The 12,410-nt window shown below is 38.3% G+C and overlaps 1 protein-coding gene across 1 annotated transcript in view; it reads left to right on the forward strand.

Moving 5' to 3' along the window:
* Positions 1 to 12,156, forward strand: part of LOC132565522 (uncharacterized) — a 66,207-nt gene extending 54,051 nt beyond the window's left edge. Inside the window, exons 11-12 of the mRNA XM_060230173.1 lie at positions 5,521 to 6,855; positions 12,069 to 12,156. Of these exons, the coding sequence (XP_060086156.1) occupies positions 5,521 to 6,855; positions 12,069 to 12,149 (1,416 nt within the window). The 3' untranslated portion in view covers positions 12,150 to 12,156. The remainder of the gene's footprint in view (positions 1 to 5,520; positions 6,856 to 12,068) is intronic.
* Positions 12,157 to 12,410: the final 254 nt, after the last annotated feature.

The raw sequence follows: 12,410 nt of genomic DNA on the forward strand, positions 1-12,410 counted from the left end.
AAAATTCTTAATATATATGGAATTTCATAAATGTAGATTTAAGATAGAATTATGGTAACATGTTCCATTTTTAAAAAGATGAAAATGAAATTAGATTGGAAGAACAAAAAAACATGTTACCATATGATCCAAATGATAAGCCTCAGCTGTTTTCCTCAGTGGTGGGGTATGCTTATATGTAGCTCATATAGGTTTGATAATGTCTTAAGCATTACCCAGTAGGAGTGTCTGGTCCCCTTATGTGGTAAAACCACAACTTTTTACTGTTAAGATAGTGTGAAATGGTTATTAGCGAAATTCCAATTGATATATTAGAGTTTGTAACTTTTGGAATTGCCCAGAAAGATGGTACCAATGTTATGAGGATGAGGAATGCTTTTGTTGACTGTGGGAAACAATTTTTAAAATGTTAACATTTCAGGAAGGGCAGTAAGTGAATATTGAAAAATTCTGTTATTACAGATTTTTTCTGTAGGTGATAAAAAAAAATCTGAAACACTAAAAAAGGTGTAGAATGCTTATAAGAATCACATTTGACAACATAGCAGATCATACTAAAAAATTTAAAGTGATTATCCTTTACAAACAGCTTTTGGATTTCAATAAAACCTATGGTTGTACCCAGATGACTGGAGAAATCTACACTGAACAATTCAAAGATACTGTAGCCTGCCTATTTAAATATATTTTCTACTGGGGAAAATTGAATTTATGGATAAACTACAAAATAGATAATTATGTGCAATCCAATGAGTTAAATTTCCAAATATCAAGTGAAACTTGACGGTATAAGGAAGCAGAAAAATTGGTGATTTATAGACTGGTGACATTTAAATGTAAAGATTTAACTACTATAAATTGTTACACCAGAACCAAAACAAGATACCTCTATAAACAGGTGGTCTTTATATAGAGGTGATATTACTATAAATTGTTACACCAGAACCAAAACAAGATACCTCTATAAACAGGTGGTCTTTATATAGAGGTGATATTACTATAAATTGTTACACCAGAACCAAAACAAGAATTATTTATAGACATGTGGTCCTTATATAGAGGTGAGTGGCCATTTTATAGTGCAAGCCTTTTAGATAGGTTTGATTGTAATTCAGCAAATATTTTTTTTAATTTCACAGAAAACTTTATACAGCAAGGCATAAGGCATGCTGTTGTCTGTTTAACCTCTGTCCTAATTATATATCTCAAAATTCAACAAAAATACCATCAGGGAATTTTCCAATTAGTAAAATTTTTTAAACAGATTAAAATTGCTGACCAGAATAAGGCAAGGTGTTCCTGCCGTTGATAAATTTGTAAAAGAATTACATGCATTTTTATCAGCAGATATGCAGTATGATAACTAGTTATACAGCTAAACAGGAAACATTTTCATGCTTTTTAACTATCATGGGAGTGATTGGTTATGTTTTATCTCCGATATGTACCGTGTGTGATACAGATATACAGGCTTCCTCAGCAAACATACTTTATGCTTTCACTCTCTATTTTTCATCACACCAAGTATCATTACTGGGCAAAATAAAGAAATAAGAATATGGAATTTGATCTAGCAGGATAAGACATGAATACCAAATGTGATAAAATATCAGAAGAAACAAAACATGATGAAAACATCAGTAAAAATTGAACTTCTAAGATACAAAAAAGCATAAAGCAAGATTAACATGTGAGAAAAAAAAGATAGGAAAAGATGATATACTTGGGAAAATGTGTGATATTATAGATGTAAAAGAGCAAATAATGTAGGAACCCTGGTAGTTTGGTACACCACAGACAGTTTATTATCATGTCAACGTGGCTCACAATAGTCAGTTTATCAGCAAAGGATTTCTGTCTTATTCTCAGGGATTTTTAAAAAGATCAGTTTGTTTGAGATTATTTGAAAAGAAAGTTTTCCGGCAATATTCTTATGACAAATTACACATTGAATACAATAAAATACCAGGTAAAATAGAAAATTGGGGGGGGAAAGTGAAACTTCCTGAAAATGTAGGATTAGAACAAAATACAAGGAAATATATGAAACAGTAAAATATCATGAAAAATGAATTTAACAAGGGAAAACAATGTAAAAGAACATTTTGAAATAATGGGAAAAGTGTTTGATAACATAATAAAATGTCTGAAATTGTACAACATTTTAGAATAGAATTCCTGTAAAGAAAAGTCTGGGAAAAGGTTTTAGAAAATAGTGCATTGTAGGATATTAGAAGAAACATGAGAAAATCACCAAAAGTCACCAGAATCTAGAGACCTTGCATTAGATGTCATTCATCAATAGTTAGAGCACAAATGTTGAATGTTTTATGATAATCCTATTTTGTCAGCTTTGGGAAGGAAATACTCTTTCATACATAGGAATAAAGGATTGGTATATTGCAGTGTTGGTATTGACTAATATCTGTCACCGACAGCCATGGCCTGCTGAAAATCATCCATTTGATGATAAATTATCACAAGTCTGTCTCTGTTATCACACTGAGTTACAATAAATACAGTGTGGCTGGCAGACCTAAACTCTGCATTATGATGTCAACTCTAAAACAATCAACAAATGGCTTTAAAGTTGATGGAACAGTTAAGATTATGGCTAACTACACCACAATGTTGGGAAGGTTTGGTTACTTACAGCCCTGTGTCCTACACAGCTGGTACACTGTAAAATCATATAGATTTTCATGGGGGCTCAAATTTTGTGGTTTTTCTAAAAACATATTTTATATTTCCACTTGATTTTGTGGTTAAATCTTGCCCACTAAATCTGATAGCACTACAATGCTTGTTGACATGTATGCATTCATTATTTCCTGGACATATATATTTGTGGTAAGTGGAGTACCCAGGAATTCAACTGAAATAAGTCATCCACGAAAATTAAGGATTTCACGGTAGCAGTTAAGATTCAGGACATGGCAAAAGCAGCCCTTTGTTGTTACATCATTTAGTTAAATGACAAAGTGAAAACGCATTAAACTAAACGGGACATTTATTGTTGGTAGAGATTATGGTAAATAAAGGGAGTTGGTCACGCATCGTAGCGGGTGTAGTTAATGAATACCACAGCATTTTATCATCTACAATTTGGATGGCAGGTACAGCAATAGATTTGGCCACATTCCAAAACTGACAATACTATCATTTCTTACTTGTAACCATTTTGTCTCTTTGAAAATAAGGTGCTGCTTACTGAAGAGAAAATGATGGTAAAGACTGATAATTGTAAGCCCTATATATTTGGTTTGATATTTTGTAGAAGGTGACTCTGAATTGTCAAACACATATATATATGATCTTGGCAGAGGGAAATGACCAACAGAATCTCAAATTCACAACTTAAGTGTAGTCTTAAATGCAGGAGATGTCTGACAAGTGGGAATATTTCTAATTCACAACTTCTGTGTGATTTTAACTGATAAAAATGTTAGACAGGTGAAAATATCTCTAATTCACAACTTATGTGTGATTTTAACTGATAGAAATGTTAGACAGATGGGGATATCTCTAATTCACAACTTATGTGTGATTTTAACTGATAGAAATGTTAGACAGGTGAAAATATCTCTAATTCACAACTTCTGTGTGATTTTAACTGATAGAAATGTTAGACAGATGGGGATATCTCTAATTCACAACTTATGTGTGATTTTAACTGATAAAAATGTTAGACAGGTGAAAATATCTCTAATTCACAACTTCTGTGTGATTTTAACTGATAGAAATGTTAGACAGATGGGGATATCTCTAATTCACAACTTCTGTGTGATTTTAACTGATAAAAATGTTAGACAGATGGGGATATCTGAAATTCACAACTTATGTGTGATTTTAACTGATAGAAATGTTAGACAGATGGGGATATCTCTAATTCACAACTTATGTGTGATTTTAACTGATAAAAATGTTAGACAGATGGGGATATCTGAAATTCACAACTTATGTGTGATTTTAACTGATAAAAATGTTAGACAGATGGGGATATCTGAAATTCACAACTTATGTGTGATTTTAACTGATAAAAATGTTAGACAGATGGGGATATCTCTAATTCACAACTTATGTGTGATTTTAACTGATAAAAATGTTAGACAGATGGGGATATCTGAAATTCACAACTTATGTGTGATTTTAACTGATAGAAATGTTAGACAGATGGGGATATCTCTAATTCACAACTTATGTGTGATTTTAACTGATAGAAATGTTAGACAGGTGAAAATATCTCTAATTCACAACTTATGTGTGATTTTAACTGATAGAAATGTTAGACAGGTGAAAATATCTCTAATTCACAACTTCTGTGTGATTTTAACTGATAGAAATGTTAGACAGATGGGGATATCTGAAATTCACAACTTATGTGTGATTTTAACTGATAGAAATGTTAGACAGATGGGGATATCTGAAATTCACAACTTATGTGTGATTTTAACTGATAAAAATGTTAGACAGATGGGGATATCTCTAATTCACAACTTATGTGTGATTTTAACTGATAAAAATGTTAGACAGGTGAAAATATCTCTAATTCACAACTTCTGTGTGATTTTAACTGATAGAAATGTTAGACAGATGGGGATATCTCTAATTCACAACTTATGTGTGATTTTAACTGATAGAAATGTTAGACAGATGGGGATATCTGAAATTCACAACTGTAAGTGTGGATTTAACTGTGGAGTATCTGAACTGGAGCATCTTTCAGAAGTTATCACAAGAAAAAAAAAATTAACTGATGGTAACAGAGCTTGTTTAATTGGTAAAGACATTTTGCTGATGAAGAAAATCTTGAACAGAATCAGAATATTGTGATGGACTCTTCATAGCTTGTTCCATTAACAGATAACTGAAACTCTGTTAACATCAGTACATTTCAGATATCGGACAAATCTTTGGTGCACAAAACAGTGTGTTGTCAGCACACATTGTTCTGACTCATAATCTGTATCAGTCAGGTAAGAAATAGACAATGCTCTGCTCATTCAACGCCATTACTGTATGTCGTTAACCCTAATCCCCAGACTTAGGTAGGCAGAGTGCTTCTGCTCTAAAAGTCCCACAGACACAATTTTTGTGTATGTAAAAATAAACCTGTCAAATTTCATCTTGAAATTGAATTTGGAATTAGATTCTTGAGTAATAATCCTCTTGCTATATAGAATTGTTGAAGATGCTGAAAGTTAGTTCATTTGAAATTTTCAGATATCATTTTAATGTTTATCAAGGAATTCTAAGGGAGACAATGTACTGAGAATTAACAATTGACCTTTGCTTGTGTAACTGGGTTTTAACCATAAGGTGTGATAAGGCTTTATACACGAGATGAAAAAAAAGTTTGGACTTTTTTTTCCAGGTGAAGGTGATTTAAATTAGAACAGTGCTTCTTTGAAACTTGTTGTAATTATGTTTTATGGTAGACACAATGTTGTTACTGAAACAATAAACAGTATATTATGTAATGCCAAATAATGTGATAACCATTGACAATATGTTTTGCAGGCTATAGAGGAAGTCCAGCTGGAGAGTAAGGTTGGAAATTTAGAAATGGCAATGCACACAGATGAAACAGAGGATGGACAGACCCCTCAGCAAAGTGAAACTACTACAACGGACCACGTAACCAGAGCTACAGACACTCAGGACAGAGTCAACAGATTTGTGGGTCATGTGAAACGAACACGCAAAAGACAGAGCATCGCTGAGCTGAACGAGAGTATTTCTGAGTCTCATGTCCACCTACAAAGACTGGAAGGGGAGATAAGTCGTTTACAACATGATAGACGAGGAGAAATAAGAGAGTTACATCAAGATAGTAACCAAGGGAATACACAGGCGGAAACTACCAATATAATATACCACTTGGAAATGATTCGGAAACAGCAAGAGCAATTGGTGTTACTGGAACAACAACTCCAGGAGCAGCTGACCATTCAAGCCCAAACCCACCAGCAGGGTCAAGGTGAAAGTCATCACACCATTTCTGACTGTGATTCTCTTAATGGAAATAACTTAACAAAGGAAAGTGTTGCTAGGTCTCAAGGTTCTCTTGCAGGTCAAAGTACCAAATTGTGTGACATGATGGTGTACAGTGGTTTTGAAAACAACAATTTGATTGTGAATTCAGCTGACTTACCAGTGACTGTGACTCCACAGTTCACGCCAAGAGACTGTGATACAACCAAACAATCCTCAAATAAACACATGCTGGCCCGAAACATGGACACATGGACATCCCCAATGTGGAGACAGCAGGGCCTTCAGGTGACTTCCCAAAGTCACCAAACCCCATCATCACAAACTTTAACAGAAATGACCACAGTGAGTGTGTGTGGCACTACTCCTACTGTATGTGAGTGTGAAGCTGAGCTACCTTGTCCAATCGACTTGTCATGTCGTAGTCCGATGCCAACGAGGTCAGCTGTGTGTGACTTGCCTAACCAGGGCGAAACATTGGACAATTCATCAATGTTTCAGTCTCCTTACCGCACAGCCTTTTGTCCTACCACACCTAGTATAGGCAACATGAACTCGGCCTTCACGTCGGTTGGTGAGTCTTCTTCACTAGGTCTGGGCAGTCCCTTCAGGTCATTGTCACTCAAGGCCAGCGTGATGGCCAGTCCAGCAAGGTCAAGTCCCCTACGCATGATGCGAAGGGATGAAGAGAGTTTACTGCGCATGGTCAGTGTTCGAACCAATGAGCGCTACCTTGAAGCTCTGCTAGACGAGGAATGTGCCCTGTATGCATATCGGCTTCAGACACTGCGCACTGAAGAGGAAAACCGAATGGACATCACCAATCCGGTGGCAAGGGTCTTGTCTGAAGGTGATGATATGGTAAGTTTCAACAACTGTATGCTTGGCTACTTACTGGTAACAAGTGTCCTACTCTGTATACAGTTAGATCTCTGTCCTTCCAGTCCCAGTTCTGCTTGTCTCTGTGCCTGAATGAAACGCTGTATCTGACTATGTGGCCATGGTTTTTGTACCCATTATTTTACCCAGTAAACCAACACCTACTCACCCTCCCAACCCTGTAAGGCTAGCATAGACTTCATGTTTAGTGCTTTTGTTGTTGGATTGATGCCATCAGATGTTCAATGTTTACAGTTTAAGGTCAAATCTTGTGTACAAGATAATTCATGTGCTCCTCTGAAAACTTAATTCTAATTTTACATCTTAAATTAATTAGATTTCAGTGACAAAAGTTAGATTTGATCAGTTATGAAGAGAAATAATCACAAAAACCAGCAGGATTTGCCAGGAGTACATTTTGACATTTGATCATAACAGTTTCAAAAATAGCTGCAATTTTGTCACAAACTGCTGCCCAAACTAGATAAAGTTTTACTCATTCTTTAATTTTAGCATATTGTATCTATATCAGAGATGTGGCAGTCTGTTGGTTCTGTACCATAGAGTCTAAATACTGACTCATCACACAGCAGATTTCATTGTTCAGTCCTGTTTGTTTACATTTTGTTCTCCACTCAATCATTATCTGATTGGAGTTTATGTCATTGTGTTAGCGAGTCTTCTGTTGTACGACTGACTGTCAGAACCAACTGTCATATGGCTCACGGTTTTCATTACTGGTGTGTGTTGTGCCCACTGCAGTCGTTCATCTTCACTTATTGTCAGTTACCTGCTTTACAGAACTTCCTAATTTGATATATTCAGAATGGTAGATGAGGATCTCATTAACATGCCTGTCCTATGTAAACTTTCTGTGTTCACACTAATATCTCCACTAGGGTTCAGGACAAACAGCTTTTATTTAAATATGATACTGTCCCCATCACTCTTGATAACCTTTACCTAGTCCCAACTTCATCCTTAAACATTCTGTCCCCATCACTTCCTAGTCCCTGCTGTACATCTGTAGTTCCCAATGTATCTTACTATAACCCTAAACATTGTCCCTGTCCCCATCACTTCCTAGTCCCTACAGTACATCTGTAGTTCCCAATGTATCTTACTATAACCCTAAACATTGTCCCTGTCCCCATCACTTCCTAGTCCCTGCTGTACATCTGTAGTTCCCAATGTATCTTACTATAACCCTAAACATTGTTACTATAACCCTAAACATTGTTCCTGTCCCTATCACTTCCTATTCCCTACAGTACATCTGTAGTTCCCAATGTATCTTACTATAACCCTAAACATTGTTCCTGTCCCTATCACTTCCTAGTCCCTGCTGTACATCTGTAGTTCCCACTGTCCCTGTAACTATACCATTCCTAGACTGTACTTAACCTCAACACATCAAATACCCAATGTAATCCTTACAGTTCTCATTTCTGTCTTTGTTACTTAAATAGATTTGTAAGCATTCAGAGGAAGTTGTATAAAATGATGAAAATGATGATTGATTTGGCCCATGCCTACTGACAGAATAAGGAATGCTGAAGGATCTGGCAACAAGTTCCCATCAATGACATGTTTAACCTTTATGACTGAATGACACTTGTAAGCTGTCCTTCTCCCCAAAGTCTGTGCCAGCTTCACTCTACAAACTCCTGAAGTCTGACTGCTTGATCAGTGCCCCTCTTGACGTCCTGTCAGGTCATCTTAGATACATCTTCATCATAATCTAAAGACTGTTTTTCTATACCTTCTAAAATTAACTACTTTCTAGGAAAGACCTGTGAAAATTATTTTTCTGTAGTTTTTTTCTCCCCACAAATATATTTCTTAGCCTTGGCACTGTCTTTAAGTGACAGTCTGGCTCCTTGAAGTACTCTCACAGTGTCTATAAAACAGGCCTAGTGTAGGATTGTTTTGGTTCTACATATGCAGTTACTCAATGAACGACCTTGGCAATATATATACCTAGTCAGCATTACACTATGTTAACTTATTGAAGGTGTGGGCCTGCTAATCCTATTTCACTTCAGTCTGCAATATTTTACAATACAACTTTTTCTGGATAAATAGCTTCCCATGCTTTATATCTCCAAATCACAATCAATAATCCAAATTTTTCTAACTTGCACTAACAAGCCCATGGTATTTGTGTCTCCCATAGATATCAGGATATATTGAGTCTGTTTAGTGGTTTGAGTAGTGAACATGACAGTATGTATCTTGAAGTGCCAGTCAGCACTTAATCCTTGGTTAATAAGGCTATAAGTGGGCGATAATCACGACTTAATTTGCTCATTTAGCATTTCTCCATCATGACATGGAATTATGACTGTGCTGTCTGTAGCCGTGCCTAAGATCTGTGTGATAATGTGCAGGATGGGAGAGAGAGAGATGCTGCAGTGTAATATACAAGGCTTGATGCTGGTACTGGGAGGGAGAAGTGGTGCTAGGCTTATACAGAAAAGCAATAGAGACTTGTGTGTTAGTAGGTATGATAGAGAGCAGGTAAACACATGTTGGTTAGATGTTGTTTACATTGACTGGGGAAGGAAACACGACCTGGCAAATTCTTAAATTCATATGAAACAGGTCAATGAAAGGTAGAAAGAGTTCAAGTGATATTCAGAGTTATGAAAGGGAGTTATGTGGATGGTAGAGTGTAGGGGAGGTGGGGGTGGGGAGGGGGGGGAGAGAAAGAGAGACCGAAGGATGGTAGAGTTTAGGGGAGAGAAAGAGAGAGACAGAAGGATGGTAGAGTTTAGGGGATAGAAAGAGAGAGACAGAAGGATGGCAGAGTTTAGGGGAGAGAGGGATGAATGGTAGAGTTTAGGGAAGAGAGACAGAAGGATGGTAGAGTTTAGGGGAGAGAGACAGAAGGATGGTAGAGTTTAGGGGAGAGAGGGATGAATGGTAGAATTTAGGGGAGAGAGACAGAAGGATGGTAGAGTTTAGGGGAGAGAGACAGAAGGATGGTAGAGTTTAGGGGAGAGAGGGATGAATGGTAGAGTTTAGGGGAGAGAGACAGAGGGATGGTAGAGTTTAGGGGAGAGAGACAGAAGGATGGTAGAGTTTAGGGGAGAGAGGGATGAATGGTAGAGTTTAGGGGAGAGAGACAGAGGGATGGTAGAGTTTAGGGGAGAGAGACAGAGGGATGGTAGAGTTTAGGGGAGAGAGACAGAGGGATGGTAGAGTTTAGGGGAGAGAGACAGAAGGATGGTAGAATTTAGGGGAGAGAGACAGAAGGATGGTAGAATTTAGGGGAGAGAGACAGAAGGATGGTAGAGTTTAGGGGAGAGAGACAGAAGGATGGTAGAATTTAGGGGAGAGAGACAGAAGGATGGTAGAGTTTAGGGGAGAGAGACAGATGGATGGTAGAGTTTAGGGGAGAGAGTGATGGATGGTAGAGTTTAGGGGAGAGAGACAGAGGGATGGTAGAGTTTAGGGGAGAGAGACAGAGGGATGGTAGAGTTTAGGGGAGAGAGACAGAAGGATGGTAGAGTTTAGGGGAGAGAGACAGAAGGATGGTAGAATTTAGGGGAGAGAGACAGAAGGATGGTAGAGTTTAGGGGAGAGAGGGATGAATGGTAGAGTTTAAGGGATAGAAGGAAATAGATGGATAGTAGAGTAGAGAGGGAGAGACAAAAGGATGGTATTGACAAACAGAAGAACTGTAGAAGGAAGGGGGAAAGAGAAGAAGAATGGTAGAGTATAGGGGAGAGAGGGAAATCAATCTATGGATGGTGGAATGTAGGAAAGAGAGACATATTGAAGAGTGTATGGGAGAGGCTGGTACACAGAAGGATGATAGAGTGTAGGGGAAAGAGAGAAATGGACAGATGGTGGAGGGTAATGGGAGAGACATCAGGGTGGTAGAGTAGAGTGGACAGATGGGGATGGTAGAGTATAGTGGACAGATGGTGGAAGGTAAGGGAGAGACATAAGGGTGGTAAAATATAGTGGACAGATGGTGATGGTAGAGTATAGTGAACAGATGGTGGAGGGTAAGGGAGAGACATAAGGGTGGTAGAGTATAGTGGACAGAGGTGGGTGGTAGAGTGTAGTGAACAGATGGGGGGTGGTAGAGTATAGTGGACAGATGGGGATAGTAGAGTATAGTGGACAGATGGTGATGGTAGAGTATAGTGAACAGATGGTGGAAGGTAAGGGGAGAGACATAAGGGTGGTAGAGTATAGTGGACAGATGGCAGTGGTAGAGTATAGTGAACAGATGGGGGTGGTAGAGTATAGTTGACAGATGGGGTTGGTAGAGTATAGTGGACAGATGGGGATGGTAGAGTATAGTGGAAAGATGGTGGAGGGTAAGGGGAGAGACATAAGGGTGGTAGAGTATAGTGGACAGATGGGGGTGGTAGAGTATAGTGAACAGATGGGAGTGGTAGAGTATAGTGAACAGATGGGGATGGTAGAGTATAGTGGACAGATGGTGGAGGGTAAGGGAGAGACATCAGGGTGGTAGAGTATAGTGGACAGATGGGGATGGTAGAGTATAGTGGACAGATGGGGATGGTAGAGTATAGTGGACAGATGGGGATGGTAGAGTATAGTGGAATGATAGGGAGGGTAAGGGGAGAGACATCAGGGTGGTAGAGTATAGTGGACAGATGGGGATGGTAGAGTATAGTGAACAGATGGGGGTGGTAGAGTATAGTGGACAGATGGGGTTGGTAGAGTATAGCGGACTGATGGTGGAGGGTAAGAGGAGAGACATCAGGATGGTAGAGTATAGTGGACAGATGGGGATGGTAGAGTATAGTGGACAGATGGTGGAGGGTAGAGTATAGTGGACTGATGGTGGAGGGTAAGGGAGAGACATAAGGGTGGTAGAGTATAGTGGACAGATGGTGGAGGGTAGAGTATAGTGGACTGATGGTGGAGGGTAAGGGGAGAGACATAAGGGTGGTAGAGTATAGTGGACAGATGGGGAGGGTAGAGTATAGTGGACTGATGGTGGAGGGTAAGGGGAGAGACATCAGGGTGGTAGAGTATAGTGGACAGATGGGGATGGTAGAGTATAGTGGACAGATGGTGGAGGTATGATAATATACACTCAATAAAACATGTTCAGTTATCAAATTTTTACATATTTAAAATGAGGAAATCTTTCCTCCTCAAAAATGCATTTCATGTCCCAGATTAATTCTGTTGTTTTTGGTTTGCAGCATTTTGTGCCAATCATGGAAGAAGGCCCGCATGCCATCGGTTTGAGAGAAAATTCAGCATTCTGCTGCTATGCCAGATGAGGATAGGGAGCTCTGAAAAAGAGGAAATTAGCAGAAACAAGGACAGAGGAGCAAAGAATTTAATTCTGTGAAGGAAAGGAAATATCACAAACCTCATAAAATCATGGTCCTAAGTTTACATACCGGATCATGAAAGGTCATTTATCCAAACTTTGATCAGGTCAAGTGTCAAAACCCTTATAAGTTTTTGATGGCATGCAACCTCAAGTGAGGTTCTCCATCAGTAAAAATGGCAAATGGGTTACACTGTGATTTCTAAAA

Source organism: Ylistrum balloti, unplaced genomic scaffold, assembly GCF_031769215.1.
Source record: "Ylistrum balloti isolate Yb309-2 unplaced genomic scaffold, AGI_CSIRO_Ybal_v1 Utg369724, whole genome shotgun sequence".
In the NCBI taxonomy this organism is placed as follows: Eukaryota; Metazoa; Mollusca; class Bivalvia; order Pectinida; family Pectinidae; genus Ylistrum; species Ylistrum balloti.